The sequence below is a fragment of the Rasamsonia byssochlamydoides genome, assembly GCF_041956645.1.
Source record: "Rasamsonia byssochlamydoides strain NRRL 3658 unplaced genomic scaffold VTN77scaffold_59, whole genome shotgun sequence".
NCBI classification, from domain to species: Eukaryota; Fungi; Ascomycota; class Eurotiomycetes; order Eurotiales; family Trichocomaceae; genus Rasamsonia; species Rasamsonia byssochlamydoides.
The window spans coordinates 171,139-192,475 of record NW_027192442.1 but is presented as its reverse complement, the minus strand read 5'-3'; the positions used below and the strand labels follow the sequence as shown (position 1 = coordinate 192,475).

At 49.1% G+C, this 21,337-nt stretch overlaps 6 protein-coding genes across 6 annotated transcripts; 3 read left to right on the top strand and 3 right to left on the bottom strand.

Moving 5' to 3' along the window:
• Positions 1–1,971: 1,971 nt before the first annotated feature.
• Positions 1,972–2,487, top strand: VTN77DRAFT_7274 (uncharacterized protein; the record flags this gene model as incomplete). Its single annotated transcript, XM_069423645.1, has 1 exon — positions 1,972–2,487. One exon carries the CDS (start codon positions 1,972–1,974, stop codon positions 2,485–2,487), a length of 516 nt encoding a protein of 171 aa, XP_069275501.1.
• Positions 2,488–8,199: 5,712 nt separating this feature from the next.
• Positions 8,200–8,756, top strand: VTN77DRAFT_7273 (uncharacterized protein; the record flags this gene model as incomplete). The annotated part of the gene is made up of 2 exons (XM_069423644.1): positions 8,200–8,316; positions 8,376–8,756. The coding sequence occupies 2 exons, from the start codon at positions 8,200–8,202 to the stop codon at positions 8,754–8,756; spliced, it is 498 nt and encodes a 165-aa protein (XP_069275500.1).
• Positions 8,757–10,076: 1,320 nt separating this feature from the next.
• Positions 10,077–10,592, bottom strand: VTN77DRAFT_7272 (uncharacterized protein; the record flags this gene model as incomplete). Its single annotated transcript, XM_069423643.1, has 1 exon — positions 10,077–10,592. The coding sequence occupies one exon, from the start codon at positions 10,590–10,592 to the stop codon at positions 10,077–10,079; it is 516 nt and encodes a 171-aa protein (XP_069275499.1).
• Positions 10,593–12,662: 2,070 nt separating this feature from the next.
• Positions 12,663–15,059, bottom strand: VTN77DRAFT_7271 (uncharacterized protein; the record flags this gene model as incomplete). Its single annotated transcript, XM_069423642.1, has 7 exons — positions 12,663–13,670; positions 13,727–14,312; positions 14,371–14,496; positions 14,554–14,696; positions 14,767–14,832; positions 14,905–14,977; positions 15,049–15,059. The coding sequence occupies 7 exons, from the start codon at positions 15,057–15,059 to the stop codon at positions 12,663–12,665; spliced, it is 2,013 nt and encodes a 670-aa protein (XP_069275498.1).
• Positions 15,060–16,300: 1,241 nt separating this feature from the next.
• Positions 16,301–16,760, bottom strand: VTN77DRAFT_7270 (uncharacterized protein; the record flags this gene model as incomplete). Its single annotated transcript, XM_069423641.1, has 3 exons — positions 16,301–16,405; positions 16,497–16,627; positions 16,709–16,760. 3 exons carry the CDS (start codon positions 16,758–16,760, stop codon positions 16,301–16,303), a joined length of 288 nt encoding a protein of 95 aa, XP_069275497.1.
• A 475-nt stretch (positions 16,761–17,235) lies between these two features.
• VTN77DRAFT_7269 (uncharacterized protein) lies at positions 17,236–19,473 on the top strand (the record flags this gene model as incomplete). The annotated part of the gene is made up of 3 exons (XM_069423639.1): positions 17,236–17,283; positions 17,359–17,545; positions 17,609–19,473. 3 exons carry the CDS (start codon positions 17,236–17,238, stop codon positions 19,471–19,473), a joined length of 2,100 nt encoding a protein of 699 aa, XP_069275496.1.
• Positions 19,474–21,337: the final 1,864 nt, after the last annotated feature.

The window sequence follows — 21,337 nt, the reverse complement described above, 5'->3', positions numbered from 1 at the left end:
GCCCGGGTACTTGGAACATTCCTCGCAGTAATTATCTACAACTGGACTGTGAAGCCCTGACGGGCATCTGCGAAAACAGCCTGCGACACAGCCAGACTGACGACTTGGTCTTTGATGATGGAGAACCAGTCAAATACGAATCCTTGCCAGGCGCCCCTCACTTCGCCAAGATTTTCCCTGTACTGTACACGCCTTAATGCCGTTCTTCCTTTTCTTCTTCTTTTTTTATTGCGCCTCGCTTCTTTTCTTCTCAGACCTAGCCTCTGCTGGAAAGGCAGAGCATCGAGTTCGTCCAGGTCGCTCCCGTCTGAACGATTCCATTTCCTTACTCATAAGCTGGGTGGCTGTGTGAGCTGAAGTGAAGCTTTTCCCATCACGACATGTGCGCTTGGATCTTCGTTCACGAGTGAGCTCCAGCTGCAAGACGTGCAGTCTAGACCGCCAGTGGGCTCTTGACAGGCCCTCCCACTGGGTGCGCTGCGCCGTTTCGATTTAGGCTTTCTACAGATCACAGCGTCGGTCGCATGCCAAGGGCGCCGAGTCTCAGCCTCCGTGATCGCACCCGCCTGCTGGGCGTCACTTCGATATTCGCTCTTGCAGGGCCTGGGGACATTAGGTCTGCGAATAATTGCCATTATTATTGCCTTCAACTACTATTGCGGCTAGGCGGCAGGAATCCACGTTCACCCGTCAATGTTCTCATTGATAGTTCTACAGGCCTCGGGAATCTTGTCATACAGCAACCACCCCTGACTCCTATCTACGGACGACCCAGTCGAATCCAAAATGTTCCACTCTCTGTGACACTGTGGCGAGGAACGCAACCAGCCGGGTCGCACATCTGCCGAAGCCAAAACCCCGGCCAGCACGATAATGCTCGGCATCTCGATGAGATCCGTCATTTTTCAACGGCGCGCGTTTATGGAACGCTTTAATCCTCTCTAATCCCTGCCATACTCCGTACGATCGAGTCCGTTATTGCGGAGTGGGCACTCCATACTCCAGGACTTACCAGCTCGAAAGATGGATAGATTATTGAAACAACGAACGCTGAGCTGTTCACCTTTCTCCGTGTTTCACACTCACGCAACCGCCCGACCTGGTTGACCTCACCACATATTGTTTTAGATATTAACTCGAAACAGACCCTGTTTGGGCGATCGAGGCAATTGCAAGAATGAACGAAGCAAAATGAGCTGAAGTCATGCGATTGGACTTGCAACATCGTACTACTTCCACGGTACTCCGTACATGGTGAGCAAATACGCAGACCCAATGCGATCGTTGTCCGACGAATTCGACTCTGGGTGCATCTCCGGATACATATCGGTAAAGGACACGCTGTGGAGCGTGTGACTCAAGGAAGCTGTTCACATTTCATCTCGATAGGAGTCTGTGGTGTGACTACGTGAGCTGTAGTCAAGATTGATTACGAATTTACAATGCTATGCTGTGGACGAAGATTCCCTCGGGACTTTTTCAGCCTTGGGAGCTAGCTCGTTCTGGTATCTCGACCACACATCCCATTAAATCCCGCGGCCGGGTTGGTTGGTTCCCAAATCTAAACGCTTGCATGCATGGGCGAAAGTGGATCAGTTAAATAAACGAAATCGATGGTAACAGAATCGGGGGCCCATCTACTCCGTACGGAGTACGGAGAATTGGTGTGCAGAACCCAGACCGCTTTACCAGCTTCAGGCTTCAGCTCTCAAAAGATCAAAGAGACGTAAGACTGCAGTTAGCCTGAATCCTAGGTAAAAAAAAATCAGCATCATTGCTCATCCCAGATTTGGGTGGTCCAAGGTCGACATCGAGGGCCCGAGGTCCTAAATTTTCCACGGGAGCTAAGGAGGAGCTTTGACGCGCCACTTGCGATTCGCAACGGTCGGGGAAGATGTTAGTTGTCAAACTCAATGCGCTTCACGATCCTGTTGTGGACGAGTATTTGATGGATTGGGACCGGCAAACTTTATGGGGAGAAGTATTAAGAGCGTCGAGGAAGGGAGCTATCAGGCTATCAGCAGGCGTCTATTCGAAGGTCGAAAGCGCCCATCGACAGTGATGGACCTGATGGTACCTTCTCAAGGTACCTATGCCGGTCCCACCTGTTGCATGGTGACTTGGCAGACAACAATCAGCAGCAGAGCACATCAATTGAGGTGTTTGATCCGTTGTGCTGCGCACGCGACATACAGGATAAAAGATCTTGATCCCGACCGCTGCTTCGATCAGTGTAGGGAGATTGCTGCTTCTGCAAGCAAGCATGCTCTATCCCAAGGTTTGCCGCCCTGCACCAGATGCCCAACAGCGGAGTACCAACATTCAGGTACCTCTGCAGCACTACAATGGAGAACAGTGATGATGTTTTGTTTTGTGTTGTACAGTACTGGCCTGGCAGGTCTCGCTTCTCTCGACTGGTTTGAAGGAGAAAATACCTGGTCTATGCCAGGGACTTTTGGCCCCAAGGCCTACCTACTATACGTATAGTTCTTTTCATTATTATCTCATTTCCAGGTTGGCTTCCTACCTGGATTGCTCCTCACCATGTTTTTTGCCATAATTGTCGCCGTACACTGTCTCCATCACTAATTCGGATTCCTGGCTATATATAATAACACCTTTTGCCGATTTATACTCTTGAATAAGGGGTGGGCAGATTTCATAAATTTGGTGTGCTGTGCTCACTGCTCACCTGTTAATGCCATGCAGCTTGAAAGATCCCTATCAGTGTTTAGCGAATCCCAAGGACCTCATCTCTCGTCCACAGATGGCCGTGATCTTTCTTCCATCCCGGTCCGTGGGACAGATCAACTTAGTGACCTAGCAATCTGACCAACTGTGAGTCTGTGATTGCTGTGAGTCTCCGACATCTGGCTTTTGCGAGCGCTCGCTAATCTGATAACCCCAGGCCTTTTTCTTGTTTAATCGAGATCCACTGGTAACGACTACCGGTGTCACCATGGCATTCCTATTTGACGTCCAAGTTCCAACGGTCCGAGCAGCGTGGCAGCCGTAGCTGCGTGACGCATAATTCCTGGATATAACGAACCAGCCAGAGGTGGTGTCGTCTGATGGCCAGTCCAGACTGCAGCGTCATTTATACTCCGTATACTCCGTACTCTGCCCTACGCTAATCAAACTCCACACTCAGCTGCGTTGCATCCGCAGAGTAAGACGATCTTGGATTAAGGAAAGCACTGAATGGTGCTGTGCCCAGTCGTGGAGACAGTTACTGGCTCTATGTCGGTGCTGAAGTCTTCCATGGCAACAAGATCGTCGAGGCGGTGACCAGGGCTTCTCTATCTTGATCCAGAGGCCCCCACCGATCGTGATAACAGTTGTATTGACCAGCTGCACTGCTGCTGCAGACTGCGTTGGTCATCATGCCTGAGGTTAAACGGCCGTTCTATGACATGGATCTTGCTGTTGCGTAAGATCCTCACGTTATATTGGACGGCGCCGTCATCCGGAGGAGGATAAGCAACCCTAAAGGCAATGATCTCAGAGCTGCACACTCCAGAACTGCAATAATCGTACAGTCCAGACCCTAGAGCGCCTGCGGCAGTGCGGCCCCTTAACGATGGGGCTAACTCGATCGGCGTTGATCGCAACGGGGGCTGTGGGCAGCTGTCAGACACACCGCAACAGCGCCCGTTGGCGTGGCCCTGCACTGTTCCCGAGCAGGCAGGCGCATCAGAGACGGCTCCTGGCCCAGGGCAGGCGCCTTGCTGAATCCGTGCTCTCGCTCCGTCGGATCTGTCAGCGTAACCTCCCGATTGGGAAACTCCGCCGTCAATGGACTCGGGTCCAGTTGCCGGTGTCCACCCGGGAGAGCTTGCGTCTACGCACTCCTTTTCTCTCTGCTGCCAGACGGCGGTAAAGGTTATGGACGCCTTTCCCGCCTTTGGTGTACCAAGATTTCCGGCCAGGCGTTGTCAACATCAAACCTCGCGTTTTTAAATTCGATTAACAACAGTTGCGCGTTACTTCGGTCGTCCTCCGTGTTTATTCCGGATTCTGGAGGATTTTGAGCAGTGAGTCCCATTATTGATTTGCAGTGTGCTTGCTTCAGCCTGGGCCCTGGCAGACCGCGCGTGCTGAGTGATAGATACGGCAGGAAGCATAGTCGACATCTATGGTTCGAGCGGCATCCTCAAACACGCGCATCCTCTGACGGGCAAGCATCGTCAATAATGGGTACAGGTTCGGGTCCAGGACTGTATACTGTTCACTTGCTTTCGGATATCTCAATTCTCGCATTCTCAACAATCGCTACCCTGTAACGAGAAGAGACACCTTACTCCGTCCGTCCCAGATGGATACCGACGGGTACCGGCGCGCGTTTCCTAGACGCGCAAATCTATGTAAACCGCGATCCTAGACCCGCGTTTCACTAGATCAGAGCCTCCGCACCAGACGAGTCAATTTCTGATCGGAGAAAAAAGCTGTCTGTTCTTGTATGGATCAGCAGCTTGCTAACTAAGAATATGATGATGATTTTCGAGCCATCGTCGATTCGTCGCCCTCAGAGAATCTGCCATGCCATTTTTAAGATAGTAGGGATCCATCAGGTGACTGTCAAACGGTCACACCCTCAAACCCGTTATGAGTTCTCCACCGAAGTTAGCTATCTACGGCAGCAATAATAATGGTTAACTTACTAGTAAGTAAATTTTCCGCCCAAGCGGGTGCCGGGATTGCAAAGACCGCATCTAACCAGAGAGTTGGGATCTGATTTTGGTGCTGGACTGACCAACAATGGGCAACAGATTCTGCGTCCTATGTGTCCCCTCCTCCCCAGCCACGATAATAATACTCCGTATTAAGGTTGTAAAAGGCGCAATATCAGCCAATAATACTGTTCGGAGTATAACATTTCCAGCCGGGACGGTTGACACTTTGGCATCATCCCGACATGGCGATCTTTTCCCTCCCTGCGAGCCACAGGCCGGCAAAACGGCTCGGCAACGCTCTCCCGCCTTGATGATCAAGTTCTGAGAGGAAGGCGTCTAAGTATGGAGTATCCTGTCTGAAGCAAACCGCTTCCTCGAAGATGTCGCCTCTGCAAGCACATTCTCTCTTGTCGCACTCCTTATTGCTGAAACGGGTTGTCGCCTTCAGACTCTCTAGATCGCAGAATTTCCCTTTGGAAGTCGGGTCTTTGATCCTCAAAATCCAATTGAATGGAGTGCAGTAACTTTCTGTCCAGAGTGCTGTCCATCAATAAAACTGCGCCACAAATCACCCGAAACCATGTTCTGATTGGACGATCCGACGACGACAACACGATTCCAGCCAACTGTGCGCTTGCTAATATCGAACGATCGCAAACATGCTTGTCATCCGGAGTATTATTCTAAACTATTTCGAACTACTGAGATGCCGGCCAGTCCTTCTTCTTCAAGCTTGAAGCTCAAGTTTGGAACCTGGTTGGGGATATCTAGCCAAAGGACAATCTCCGAAGGGTCCCATAACTGCCCTGCAAAAATTGCGCTGGTTCCCACTAATGAAATGTACCTAAAAACTGACGAACATTTCTGCCAGGTCATTGAAGTACGGAGTATGAGGGATTCCTTCGTACGGAGTACAGAATACTCCATACTCCGTACTCTGTACAGGGGGTAGACTCAATTTTGGGAAACGGTGGTCAAGCAACTTTGAAACTAAGCCACCTATCCTCGGTGGATACCGCAAGTAGGGCACAGGCTTAGCTCCCCGGTGCGACGACTGTAGGCAGCGCTCTAGGCCTTCCAATTTCCCAATTCAGTGGTAACAGTCGCCGATCGAGATTAGGAAGGGTCCACTACTGCGGCACTAACTAGTTCTCCGTACGGAGAGAACTTTCGTTGCTGCTTGCTCACGCTGCAGGATGCGATCGCAAGTTTTGCATCGTTTGTCTAATTCTAACGGTCGTCCATCATGATACTCTATTGGAGCGATCATGATCTTGCAACTCAACCTTTTTTTTTTCAGTGAATTGAGTGATTACGTTGGCATCTTATTTTGAGATTTCTCTTCTCATCCGGCATATCGGAAGATTATTTCATGCTTGGTGCTTCGATGGCTTTCCAAAGCCATCATATCATGTTAGTCAAGAAAGGCTTCGTATTCAACAGACGACAGTTTACTAAGATGCATTGGGATGCGTCTGTGTTAGAACTTACAAGGGCAAGTAACTTTTGGCAGGTTCCACTCGAACCTTCACCCAGAGTTTGGGAACTGGGGTGGTTAATTTCCGCGTAAAGCTCACCTTTGAAAGCGTCAGTGGCTTTAAACTTTGAAAGAGTCTCCCAGACGAGACCAACCAATATGCGAAGTTACTGTAATAGAAGAAGTTGCCGATCAATATGAAACAGATATCGACAGATGGCAAGTACTGTATGGAGTACATACATGTCTACTCCATTCTAAGCTCTTGCCGGCGCTTTTTTCTCCTGCCAAAACCCTCCTTCGACCGAATCGACAGCTTAGAGAAGGCCTCGCAGGATATGCAGCGATCTGTTCTTATTCAATCCTATCCTGCTGTTCCTCTTTGATTACCTGTACTCGGTAGTCTTGTACAGTACAGAGTAGATGGCTGTCACCTGCCCTAAGCGTGATTGGCTCTTCCGGTCTATTATTTATACCTGAGGCCTTGCTGATAGCAGAATAAAAGATTCTTTCGATATACCTTAGGTATTTCTCTCAAAATACTTGAAAAAGGGGGAAATAAAGCTTTTATTCTTCGTTAGTTCGAGCGATGATAAAAGTATAGTAAAGAGAAAAATAAGCCTCGTACTTGATTGCTTGATAGTAAGCATTACAATTTACAATTAAATTACAACAGGTCTTGATTCTCTTGACTGGCTTGAGGAGATGATAATACCTCGTCTGTGCCTAACCCTAGAGCCTCACCAACAGAGGATGCGTATGTAGGTAGATTTCATAAATTTGATGCGTAACGTGATATTAGTTTTCTTTAAGAAGCGATGTACTCCTATGGCATGGAACGAGTCTTTCTTTGACTTTGGAACTCATCTTATATTTATATTCCGGCATCCTGCTGTGTGCAGGCATAGTTAGCCAAATTATCTATTATGCTTGTAGACAGACAGATGATCTGAGTAAGTAAGTCCATCTATATGTCTATGTCTATGTCCATGTCCATGTCTATGATTGTATACAGCCTTAGAAAACTGGCTTCTGTTGGGATGGATGGAATTGTTTCGTCGTTACAACCTTTTTTGTATCATACAATAACCCGTGAGTATAAATGTAGCTACCATGAAACTGCACTGTCGCTTCCCGTTTAGAGTGTTTCTTCCGCATAGGTAGGTGGTAAATGTCCTCGCTCTTCTCTTCCTGTTACTTTCCCCCCCCTCCCTCCCCCTCCTTTTTTTTTCTTTACTCTCTTGGATCTTTTTCCCTTTTTTTTTTTAAAAAAAAGAAACTTTCTCTCTGCCTATTCGAGTTCTCTCCTCTCTTTTCCCTTTTTCTCTCGGACCAACGCATTCGTTACTTTACAGATTCTTCAAGACAATTGCGATTGTGAGTGGCTCCCAGCCCTTGGGCTTCGCAAGAACAACAGCAGCGTTGACTCATACGTCCTGCTTGCGAGTCGCCGAGGTACAGTCCTGGTTGATGACACTACCTGTAATTCGCAAGATTAGCGTCCAATGAAGTGAGTATCCCTTCTCGAGTCTTTGGAGGGTGGTACCGTGGTATTAATTCGTCCCGCAAGAGCGATCTCTGCTCGATCATGAAAGAAGCCTTCCTAATCACGAGGAGCGCAGCAATAAAGCAAGCCAACTTCTACTGAATCCATTTAATCACTTATTATGTGGACTTAATGTTGACTTCTTATTTCTGGTTCCAAGGTAGAAGCAACCGCGCCGCCGGTGATGACCCAAATCGGACCTCCAAGTCGTGCGTCATTACTGCCTATTGTCATATGAAACTCGACAAACTCGATTGTGTCAGTGAAAGCATGAGGTAATAGCCCAACGGCAGGTCCAATATACTCCAGCCATGACTTACATGAATGATCGCCCTTTTTTTTTTCTGAGAATCACTGAACCATAGTCCATGATGTACCCCCTCCCATACATGAACAGTTATAACCTCTTCAGAATGCTGGAACAGTTTTTCGATCTTGTGCATTGCTACCCCTTGGCGGATGCCATCCGTCGATTCAAAAAAGGCGCTTCCGTCACAGGACCCATGCAAAAGGAGTGGATTCAAGAATACGACGACGAAGAACGCCGGAGTTTCGCTATCTTACAGCGCGAAGTCCGTATTGCAGAAGAGAAGAGAGCGTTGCTGAAAGCAGACGATAAGGTAAGATGAGAAGTAATCGTCCAAGGAGGTCCCAGGGCAGATAGATAGATGATGACCAGTTTGCTGCGCTCAAGAAATGCGATGAGGAGCTCATCGAGCTCCGCGAGCAGTACTCGGTCCATCGGCAGGCCCTGCGACGACTGGCCGCCGAGAAACCGAAGGGTGCCTGGATCCGGCAATGGGACCTGAAGCGACGCAGGAAACGCAACCATATGACCTTGGCGTGGATCGAAGAAAGCAAACTGTGTGCGCTCGGAGGGGGTTGTTGTGAACGGGGCTGTGGATGCTGCCAGAGGCCGTTGAAGACCGTTCTGGAGCCCAACAACAGCAACAAGAAGAAGAAAACGAAGAGAATATATGGTCATTGCACAAAAGAGTGTGGGTGTTGTATTCGAGCCGTTTGTGAAGTCGGTTCCGAATCTTCAAGATCTCGCGCTTGATTATTGTTACTGTTGGCTGAAGACACCGAAACAAAGGTATCTCACCCTGCAGGATGCCTGAGAGCTTTACGGAATCAGCTTAGATTTGGGCATAAATAGCCTGTGAGCTCCGTAAGAGATATATTTTCTTGATCCTCTGAAAATAATCGTCAGATAGTCAATTTGAGCGCTGTCTAATTTTGGTGACTTGGTGCCTGTATCGCTACAGCTACTTGAAGTCGGAGACTCGTCGACGGTATATGTCCTTCACGGCAATACAGGACGAAAGGGACGAAAGTTTAGAAGTCCAAGTGCCTGACAAGGGATGAGAACTGATAGGTATTGCGTTGGGATAGTGCTGATATTCTGTCCTTTCTTTTATATATTTTTCTTTACCCCATTTCCTCCAATACTGGGAACAATAAATAACCCTGGTGCCCGTCAATGCAGTAAGGAGCTACAACAGGCCAAAAATCAGATTGCATGCTTACTGCCTAGGTACATACTTACCTAAATAGGAACCCTTCTTGGAATGAGAAAATAGACATGAAAAAAAAAGGAAGTCTTTCATGGAAAAAAAAAGATGTAGATATCAACATGTATGTACAAACATATAATCCTGTGTACTGTGTTAGATACCGATCCACTTCTCATCCCTGAATATCGATTCCGATATCATTCTGCGATCAGACGCAAGAAAAGTTCCTTTTTTTTTTCGTTCAGCCAAGCAAGACATGTGGCTATAATTTCTCGCATTGTAAAAACTAGAATCCATTCAGTCTATATGTATATAATAAACTGGTGCCGTTGGTTGGCATCGAAGACAACCATATCAAGAAAGTTGTCATGTCATTGTCGTCGGGGCTCCCAGTGCCTCAGACTGCTGATGAAGAATTCCCCACACCACACCACACCGTGAATATATATATAATATAGACACTTCTACCATTGCCTAGGTAACTAACTGGTCAATGTCGTCCAGTCCAGCGGTGATCTATTTATTACTTTTCAGACGGAGTGGGCAATTAAATGAGATGTTGACATATGTCACTCACGCCGGCACAGTCATGTACCACATGTACAGTTATATGCACATGAACACGTGTCAAATGAAAGACGCGCAACTTCGATAAGTCAAGAAGAAAGGAGAAGACGGCAAAAAAGCATGGAAAATGAGAGAGAGATAAAGAGAGAGAGAGAGAGAGAGAACATAAAGGCCAGAAATCGCTGCCTGCCAATTAATATATTTTCGAATTCACAATTATGATCCAAGTAAATAAGTAAATAAATACACAATTTTCCTCTCCTATCATAGGCTATCCTCGTCCCAGTTTCAGCGTTTCAGCCCATCTCCGCCGTCGGCCGCCACCACGAATCCGCCAACCCACTAATCTTCCACCGGCCATCGATCTTGTGCATGACAAACAGGTTGACGCCAACATGGTCCAGATGGCCATTGATCTTCGCCTGGAACGGCGCCCAGACCATGGCCAGATTCCCGCTCTCGCTGACCCGCACGTCCGGGTCCCAGATGCGCTCCTCGAGGTCATCCTTCAGCGAGGTGATGCACTTGATGTACGAGTTGAGCGAGATGAAGCGCAGCGGCACGAGGGCGGGCCCGCACAGCGACATCCAGCCTGCCGGGAAGCAGCATTTCTCGAAGTCGGCGCGGGATTTGTTGTGCAGGGCGTTAAGGAAGGTGTTTGTGACGGAGAGGATGGCGTGGATGTCTTCTGATGATGTTGTTGTCGACGACGATGAGAGCTTATGTGTTGTTGATCGGGTCCGATGATGGTGATGATGATAAGGCTTCTCTGATGGAACAGAGGGAGATGATGGCCTGAGAATCAAGTTCATTTTCGTCGATCGGAGGTGGAAAGCAAAGCAAAGCACAGCACAGGTGGTGGTGAGGATGAAGAAGAAGAAGATGAAGAAGATGATGATGATGAAGATGAAGATGAAGATGATGAAGATGATGAAGATGATGATGATGGCTTGACAGGAGTTGCAGTAGGTTGATTGATTGGCAATTCCCACGATTGCTTCTGAAGGCAGAAGAAGGTATGACACAAAATATCAGGTTTTCTTGTAGCTTCTCTAACGGAGATAGATATTTGTCGACTCGACTATTGATGGAAAATGGGCATCCATGAACTTCCTCAGTCAAGAGTCATCACGATAGATGGAAGAGGGACATCCTACTCGAGCTTCTCTTGTACAGTAGGTACCTCCGCCACATGCGCGCACCCACCCACACCTTCGCTGCTCGCACATAACCCAGTTTTTCCCCTCAATATGCTATGCTATGCGGAAAGGCGGGGAACGGGAAGAAACATCCGACCTTGCCATTTCCCAGCAGCAGCTGGCTGCAATAAGAATGGCGTAATCACGACGCACATGTGCTTGCTCGTATCCTCTCATATCCTGACCATGTCCTGTAACACAAGCCGACGGGCACAGACGGGATATATCCGTGAGCTCCCCCAGTCAGTCACTGTACCCGTCAGCTGGGGGATGAGATCAGATCAGATCAGATGAACATCGTCAGGACTGCTGCAATGTATATACCATCCCATTGGGAAAAAACTTATCTTATTCTTGCCAAGTGGTGGCTACTCCCTCGTGTCTTCTCCTCTCCTCACAGCCAGCCTGCTTCTGGACCTATGAGAGACAAAAAGGGTTAAAAGATCCTCCCCCACCCCACCTGATCTGTGTTTCACATCGGAGAGGATAACAATGTAACACCAAAAAGATAGATAAATCAGAGTTATTATGTCCGTGCATTGGCTTTGTATTGGCTTATTTTTTCGCGCAATGAGCGGGTAGAAATTTGGTGCGGATTCTGTTCCAATGGTGAGCGATGTTTTTGCTTCCTTTTCGGTTTTTTCCGTAGTACAGATCAAAAACTTACTTTTTGCTCTCTGCCTCGGTTATGGTATTAATGTTGTTGTTGACAGGTGGAATGGAAAGAAAGAAAAAGAGAAACACCGCGTGAATGGACAGTTACCAAGGTCTGCATGCTCCATCTCAGAACTTCTTTCATCAACCCCCTGAAAGCATTAAATAGCGGGCAGTAGACTCGATCTTCACCATCATCATTGAAGGAAGAGGGCGGCAAGTGGAAGATCTATGACATAGGTGGTGGTCCTCCGGGGAAGACTTCCGTAGCTTCCAGACGGGAAGGAAGGACCTTTTCGAGTCCTTTTCATTCTTATGTTTATGGCCATGTGGCCTCCGCACTTTCAGGAACGTCTGCGGTGGCGATGGCGATGGCGGGTTTCAGCTGGACTGAAGATCTTCCCGATACAAAGCTATTGACAGAGGTGATACAAACGTCTCGTTTGATACAGGAACTTCCCGTGACCACGCCAGATCTGGAAAATCTCACTCTGGCGAGTTGTTCCCTCTGCGGACTCGCCGTAAAAAGTTTCCGACGTATGAGGAGTTTAGGATTGGACTGAACTTCGTGTCATGGTCTCGAGAGGGCATTGAAATGCATGAATATGACGCTGGACTAACCTCCAAGCCAGCGATACTTCGGCAAGGAAAACGACCTTGAATCGGTCGCCATGCACGAGTACAATGGTAACCATGTCTGTCGACTCTGTCTGAAGAAGGCAAAAATGCAAACACTGCGATTGCATTTGTCTGCTATCTTCATGACTCTTGATCGTATGAGCTTTCCATCTCAGCAAATATCAGTGGGAAGTGTGAACGAATTCTGCGATTGTGCTAGATATGGCGAGCCAGTGCACTACACGTGCAATTCAAGTCACTCTCTGGCGCGCCTGTCAGTGCTCATATGTACTTCTAAAAAGGTATATGCAAGTGAAACCCTGTAAGTCATAAATGCCGCCGGTCTAGTACAGAGTCTTTGAAGGAGCATGCCAAGTCATGAGAGAGAGAAGGAAAAAAAAAAGAACCGACTTATCCCTTCTTTCCTGTCAACATCTGCCATCCAATGTGACTTCCATCCTTCCCTTCCTTCTCGGTCATTTCCTGCACCGCCTTGACAAGGTCGTAGGTAATCTTCTCAGACACGACGCTGTCTCCTTTGTAATCCGGGTGAGTCGTCACAAACTCACGGATCCACCGAGCTCCCGTCCAGAGGGTGCCGTCGGCGCGTTTTCGGATCAAATCGAGATAGCGGGCCAACGAGCATCGAGTCTCCACATCCACATTGACGCTGTTCAAGTAGGACTCCACCAGAGGGATCAATCCGGGGAATGACCCGTCTGTGGAACCATTGATAATGTCGGCGATACTCATGAGTTCATACTCGGATTCCACCGGACCCAGTGGCGGTGACGGAGGAGGGCTGGTAGCCGTCGAAGAGGCGGCGGAGGAAGAGTCGTTGCCATTGGTTTGATGGTGCGGTGGTCTGGGAACACGGCGAGAAAATGGATCCTTGCGGAAGTAGAACTTTTGTTCCAGAACTGCGTTGCGCGCATGGGCAGTTTCCATATTCTCAGCCGTTCGCTGAATCGGAATGTAGAAGTTCAAGTCGAAGCTAAGAATTGCCCGGGTGACGAGGACAATGAAGATGGCGAAAGCAGCATTTTCAAAATCAGTCATCTGGATCTCCATCGATCGGAACTCGACTCGCCAGCCAATATCTTTGTCTGGTGGCGGGGGTTTGAAGCGCATGTGCTGCCAATTCGTAGACTGCAGGTTTTCAAAATGATTGACATCATCCAAGTTCAGTTCATTCAAGTCCTCTGAGAAGATGACGATCGGATCACGAATGAACAGGTGTGCAAAATGCGTTGCCAGCAGGTCATCCATTCCTCCCTCGATTAATCGCTTTTTAATTTCTTCGTCCACGACGAGATCCGGATCGAGATACTCTTTCCGTAATCGAGGATCCTGGGAGATATAAGTAGAATTTGAGGCGTATCTTGACTTCGGAATCCGCCATCTGTCATTTTTGAGCGGCTGTATACCTATGCATTAGTTTTGCACCTCTTGATAAAACACCCGGAAATCCTTACAACTTCACCAAGCTCTTCCCGGGTCCTACAATCGACAGATCGACTGATCTGGTTCCATCGCACATCGGTATCCACCAGAAATCCCTTGTATATCGGTGTTGCTGCTGTCAGCGCTAACATGATTGGTCCCAATGGACTTAGTTGATCGTATAATCGTCTCCCTTCTGTTATGTTTTTAGCTTGGAAAGTAATCTGAAGACAGCAGCTGCCCATTCCAAATGCCATCGCATCCATGTAGACGTGGCCTTCCTTAACCGCCCCGTTTCGTACGTCGTCATCTTCTGGCCAGTTATGAAGGTCATAATTGACAGTAGGGTCGTGAAATGGCCACGGAGTGTTCTTGTCCTTGAAAATTGGAACGTTTATCTCCACCTTCCGGCCACGTCTTGCTCTGATGTTGGCTGCCAACGTCGGAAACCTTATATGTGGATTGGCGATTTCGTCGGGGACGAACTGCGAGCGCAAGGCCGGTCCGGATGGAGGGTAGTACGGGCTGATATAGTCATCCCTGGTCCCCAGCCGGGGAAACGTGGTGAGGGTGATGGGATATTCATTTGGCGCCATATGACTTTTTGCGATGTCTCGTCTGGAAATAGATCGTCAGGGAATTGAAAGAGCCACCAGTAACGCTCTGTATATCGTACCTCCATCGCATGTTGGACTCCACTTTCAGCAAATCTCGAAAATCAATGCCCCAGGGCCGTCCCGGCGTCGCTTCCAACATGAATCGCCCGAACTCCGGATGGAACGTAGGCAGATCTTCGCCATCGCTAAGAAACGTATTAAGATGTATTCGTCTTTGGTAAGATTCAGAAAACCCTGCTCACTGTGTAAACTTCATCCCCGGGATTTCACCGCCCGCCTTCCACAACGCTTCATCTCTGGCAAGAGATTTTAGTATCTCTACCTGGGCAAGGGATAATCGCACTTTGCGCGCGTCATCATCAAATGCCACAACAAGATACTCGACCTGTCGTGCCGCAGAAGAGGTTAAAATGCAAGAACACCGACTGGATCAGTCAACCGCGAATTGAACACACCTCGTCGCCCCAAAGCAGCGCATCTCGCTCTTTTCCTTTCGCTCTATTCCAGGTGGCCAGGAGTTGCTGAGAAGCGTCAGTTGCGATGGGACACTGGATCAAGACCGCCACAGAGATCAACTGTGGGCAAGTACACACCTCGATACCCCATTTCCGTACTTTGTCTGCGTTTTTCTTCGCTTCCGGCCAATCCAGGGCTGTCCCCAGCGCGCTGTCGGTGACTTCAGGTCAGTATGCCGACCAAGATGCGGGGAGTTTTGCTTTGCCGATCGCGCTCCTTACAGCAAACCCATCGTGGAAGAGGACGGCTCCTTGGGGAGCAGCTATGTGTGGAGTCAGCCGGAGATCGCAAGCACCTGCCTGCTGGATGAGAACCGCAGTTTCCAAGGTTGATGCAGAAAAGAGAGAAAGTTGGTTCAAATGGCCGGGAACCTCCCGATATAGAATCCAGCACGGACGATGACGGACGAAAGACGTCGATTCGCGTATTCGCTTACCGGCGCATCAAGTAATATTCATGGAGTAATTATTCAGACCCGGTCAAGGCGGTTAAACACCGAGAGCGACGAGCAGGAAGACTATCGTGCCCCATTTAGCGTTTATTATTTTTTTTCTCCCTCAGGTTTCCCCTCACGGTCCGATGGTTTCCTGTGTCTCTTTAGACCTAGACGTGGGGTGGCCTGCTCGGCCACCGAAGACGAGAGAAAGCAACGGCTGCGGGGCATTATTCGGGCTTATCGCGGAAACAGTTGGAATTGATGAGTAATGAGTTATCCCAGACCAGATTGGTTCTTGGAAGGACCCAGGAAAATCCCAAAAAAAAAACCAAAAAGCTGCCATCCTGACGTGATGGTATTATAGCATCGAAACTACTTGCCTACGTTGACAGGCAGGCAAGAGCAAGCCATGCGCCGATCTGACTACTTGATTGGCAAGACGGCCTGCCAAACGCGCCTAGAGCTGCATGCTCCCACACTTGGATACTCTTCCGGATCCAATCCCACTCAACGCGACGATTATTAATTACATACGAGGTACATCGGGATCTGTTTCAACGAATGGCCAGATGTGGACGGTATAGGCATTGACCACCGCAAATTTTGCAAGGCGCCAGTCGACATACTTCTTACGTTCTAGCACTGTTTCCCGTGCACGTCTTGATTACAAATTCAACGTTCTGTATCGGCTATAGCGTCAACCTCGGCGCTCTCCACACCTACGGAAAGGCAGTTAACTTCGTAGACAGAAGACTTCCCCTCAGCAGGAACAGACGAATACGGGGCTTCTAACCGGAAAATGCCAGGAAACAGGAGAGAGAAGACATGAGAACGTGCATCATAAATAAGATCGCAGGCAAGAAGTATCCCCACGGAATGCCATAAGACGAATTGGATTGTGTAAAAAGATCCCAACGCCAGTTCGGTCTGTCGACGGCCGCTCTCGAATATGTACATAATCGGATCTATGCCATTTCCCGAATCAAAAAAGAAAAAGGTCCTCCAGGGTCATCCGACTCAGCCCAGGTCAACCTCCACTAGTTGCTCCGCTCGCCACCCTTCGCAGCTCGAAGCTCGTTCATCTTGGCAACACGCTTCTTGAACTCCTGATATTGGCACTTTTCGTAGTTATGTCTCTCAGTCTGGGATGAATTGATGTTGCAGTCAGCAAATAGGTGCCTGGACGAGAAGATCAACTGCCCGCGGCAACATAAGGCGAGGTGGGCTTCATACCTCGCACTTCCACGGGAGATAGTACTCTGCTTGCCGGCATCGGTTCAATGGAATCAAGAGATGGGCACAGGAATCTCTGTATGCGAGAGGAAGACGAGCATCGGACATCTCCTTTCGAGAGGCAGCAGTAGCTAGAAGCGGTTCATGCTGTCAGACCTGGATGGCATTCTTTGCTTCTCTTCCAACCTGCGGGAACAATTGGTGCGACTTACTGTTGCCATCTGTCAGGCCAACAAAGTCCTTGACTGACTCTGTGACTGTCATCTTGGGCCACGAGTATTGGGGAACAATTGGTGTTGGTATCAAACAGGATGCTCCCTGCCTCTGCTTAACGACGTTCCTTGCTGCTTGCTGCTCCCGCATCAGCTTAGCGCTAGTGCGGCGTTCTGCCTGATCCCGTGACATCACGTGATGCCCGTCCATGTCCGTCCACTCTCGATCACCGATCTGGGTTAGCGTAGTTTTTCCACTTTACGCGCTGTCTGCGGCTGGTCGCGTCTCACTCTCCCGCGCATCAAACCACCGCGTTACGACATCACGATGCCCTTGATGAGCCACCGTGGCTGAGGATTCTGGTTCCATATCTGCTGCATCTACCAAGTCATGTTTCTAGCTTTAGATCTTTGAGTGGGATACTTCAGATCTGAGAAACAAACCGCGGATCCATCCCGTGACATTGCGTTGACCATCCTCGATCCCGGGACTGCCCCAAGCCAGGCAGCGAACGGAGACACCCAGGATGGCGGGGGTTGATGACAGCAGGATATACTCTGCCACCTATAGTGGGGTGTGTCATCCCTCTTTGCTTCTGGTTGTTTTCTTCCGGCGACGTTGCTCTGACTCGCTCTCTTCCATTTTTTAGGTGCCGGTGTATGAGTTCAAGATCGATGGCGAAAGTGTGATGCGACGGAGATCCGATGACTGGATCAATGCGACACATATCCTTAAAGTAGCTGGATTCGACAAGCCTGCAAGGACACGCATTCTCGAACGTGAGGTCCAAAAGGGTGTCCATGAGAAAGTCCAGGGTGGATATGGCAAGTATCAAGGTAACAACTGCGATCTCTAAGCCCAGATCGGGCTCTCACTTGCTCTGGCTGATTGAACAACAGGGACATGGATTCCTCTCTCTGATGGTCGCTTGCTCGCGGAGCGTAATAATATCCTTGATAAATTAATTCCGATCTTCGATTTTGTGCCCGGAGATCGGAGTCCACCACCAGCGCCGAAGCATGTAACCGCAGCGTCATCAAAACCCAGGGTCCCGCGAGCGTCTGCTGCCGCGAAGAGGATGATTCCAGAGGATCTCTCTTTCAATTCCATCCGACCTCAGAGGATGGGTGCCTCGTCCAGTTTCTCCCATGAGCCGTATGAGATGGCCGCCCCTGGATTCGACGAGGACGAGTCAATTGAACAGACAACGCTCGAGTCATCGTCAATGATGGCTGAGGAAGATATGGTCCCTATGTCGCAACATTCCAACCATTCGCGAAAGCGCAAGCGCGGGATGAACGACGTGACCGCCATGTCGATCAGTGAGCAAGAACACATTCTGTACGGGGATCAGCTACTGGATTACTTCATGACCGTTGGAGATGCTCCAGAAGCAGCTAGGATCCAGCCTCCGGTACCGCCTGCCAATTTCCAGGTGGATCGTCCTATTGATGATTCGGGAAACACTGCGCTTCACTGGGCCTCCGCGATGGGTGATTTGGAGATTGTCCGAGACCTTCTGCGTAGAGGTGCGAACGTAAATGCATTATCAGTGCACGAGGAGACCCCGCTTGTACGGGCGGTCCTCTTCACGAACAATTACGAGAAGAGAACGATGCCAGCGCTAGTCAACCTTCTCCAAGAAAATCTGACATTCCGTGACTGGTTCGGGGCCACTGTCTTCCATCATCTAGCCGAGACGACCAGGAGTAAGGGCAAATGGAAGAGTGCGCGGTATTACTGTGAGGTTCTCCTCCAAAAGTTTCGCGATACGTACCCACAAGACGACCTCGAGAGGTTGCTCTGTTGTCAGGATTCGAATGGAGATACTCCCGCTCTGGTTGCCGCGCGCAACGGAAATTTTCGCCTCGTGTCTTTGCTCCTCCTTCACTGCCCCGAAGCGGGTAATCTGGTGAACAAAAAGGGCGAAACGGCTGCCGGCATTATGGAGCAGAGAAATCAGGAAAATTTCATTCCTAATCCCCCTTCCAGTGTCACTCATGGTAATGACCGGCCCGATGGCGAACTTCTGGGTCCAAATGACTCTGATAACCCTCTGAATGCTCACTCGAATTCATCTCCAGGGTCCTCGGTTTTACTCGCGAAAATCGGGGCGCTCATGGACGATGCATATCGGAAACTTACCCAAGCGTATGGGAACGCAAAGATCGGTCAACAAGGTGATGGAGAAAGTCCCGAGGCGCTTTATGAGCAATTGGAGTCAGATCGACAAGCCATCCAGAAAGAGACGCTCATGTTGTCATCAAAGGAAAATGAAAAGGAACCACTCGAAACGCAGATGGCCCGGTATGAAAAGATCCGACAGCACTGTGAATCTTTTATCGAACAAATCCAACAGACGCGTCTGTCAGAGCGCTTTACGGCCGCGTCATCTGCAGTGGTTCAGAGTCCTCCGCGCTCCACTCCCCCGAGCTCCGAAGAGCTCATCAAGCTCTACCAGTTGGCTCGTGACTTGTCGTTGGCCCAGAAGACCCGTCGTGCTGCGGTCACCAATCTCATCCAGCAAAAAGCAGATGCTGGCGTGAGTACAAAGTTAGACATGCACCGGAAGCTTGTGGCTCTGGCGACTGGTTTGAAGGAAGAGGAACTCGATCCTATGTCGGCCGAGCTTGCTGAGACTCTGGAGTTTGACCGTATGAATGGGAAGACACCTGCAGCAAACTCGCCCGAGCAGCGACCGATGCCAAACAAGGAGTCTGTCTCGACATCCCTACCAAGCACTGTGGTGTCTGTTGACGCTTAGCATGGCTCCGCTTGATTTGTGTGATGAGCTTTGTCACTCTAATTTCTATCAATGAGACAGGCATCTTTTCAGGATTGTTTAATGCCTGTCATGAACCAACACGTGTCTCTGCATTAATGTGCATTCCATGATGATATGGTGGTTTTCCCGAAGACCTTTTTAGTCTCACTGTATTCTCATGTACTTTACTTTTCCTATCTCTCCACGTCCCTTGTTTCTTGCATTCTAAGGTCGGATTCTGTCCAGAGCTTCTCCTTTTTCGCTCAGAAACCACGTCACCTGCACCTCCATGTCTGTGGTCGCAGCACACGCTGTGGATGCCCCGGACCTACTGTGACATACCCATCTTCCGCGAGCATTTTCACTGCTGATACCCCTTTTTCTTTTCCTCTTACTTCCATCCTGCATGTCCTGTCCTGTACTGTACCATGCTGTACTGTACATAGCCACATATGCTGGTTGCATAAATTCCCTCTTTATTGAGGTGGCCTCAAGTTGTCTTCCAAAGACATGAGACCAATTTAGATGGATGATGATATGTGTGAATAGATGTCACAAATAATGAGGGATGATGAAAATTTATTCTAATGCCGTCTTTGTATCCATTCCAACTAAGTGGTGGTGGCAATGGTGGCAGTAGCACTCATGAAAAGCCTTCTACAGTATTTCTGGAATGCTCTTCTGTTTTACCCTTTTTGTCCTCAGACATGCTCTGGCTGCAATTGTATGTTTTACAGGTATTGGTCTATAAAGCATCAAAAAGGATTTGTCTCCTGTTCCCATAAGGTTCAGTATCACAGTGAAAGCTTTCTGGATCATCCAACATTTCCTGTGCACAGGTAGTTAGTAATTGTGAATAATTCTTTCTCTTCAAGATGGTATTAGGTTAGATAGCGATCATCCACCTGGAGTAGCCCACTCCACTGGTTCGGGCGGGCAGCGATAAGTGCCACCGGTCAGCGGGGGCAGTTGGCGGGTTCCTGATCGGAGGAAGGCACTGGCTGGCGGACACGATGGCCACGTTGGCGGCGCTAGACCAGGATCGAGATGAAGGTTGGCACGCGACAGGCCAACGAGGGCGTGCCGACGCGTGCCTCGGGCAAATCCTCCGTCCCTGGTTGGCTCCAGCGTCTGTCCTGGGCGCTCATAGGGCTCTCTTGCTTGGACGAACCACCGTGGAGGGACGAGCATCTCGAGGAAAGGCATCAAAGAAAAGATGAAGATGAGGAAGAGGGGGAGGAACAAGAGAAATCGAGAAGAGGGGCTATTATTCAGAAGCTGAAGAGGATTCGAGGATTCCTTTAATCCAGGTGCCCATCCTCACTGTCTCTGTCTGCAATACTTTTTTTTTCTCTTTTCCTCTCTCTTTCTCTTCTTCCTTTCTCAGTCTCTTTTTTTTATCTCCACTCTGAGAGCTCCAGACTCCAGCAATTCACTGTCAGTTTCTCCAATCTGTGCAGACATCATTTATCATCATCGTCATTGTATTGATTAACAGCGGCTTGGCCCTGCAGGCGTGTCGGCCCTTTGTCCTCTAGCCCACGTCGGGCCCGCCAAGCCAGCCAGTCAGCATCTAGTGCCAACCGCCGGGCGTCTCAGAGTGCTCTTCCCTTGCCCGTCGCCTTGTCACCTCTTTTCCCCAATCCCTTTCTTTCACTGTCCGCTCTGTTCTTTTCCCGTTCACATCTCTCTTATTCCTCCCCCCTCAACCCTATCACGTCTGGGCTCCCTTACTCTATTTTCACCTTCTTTTCTCTATCGTCTACTTCTTCGTTCACTCAGCCTCCATTTGCCTTATCTTTTATTTCAAAATTTGAAAAGAAAAAAAATAATAAAAAAAAGACTCCCCCTGAAGACGAAAAAT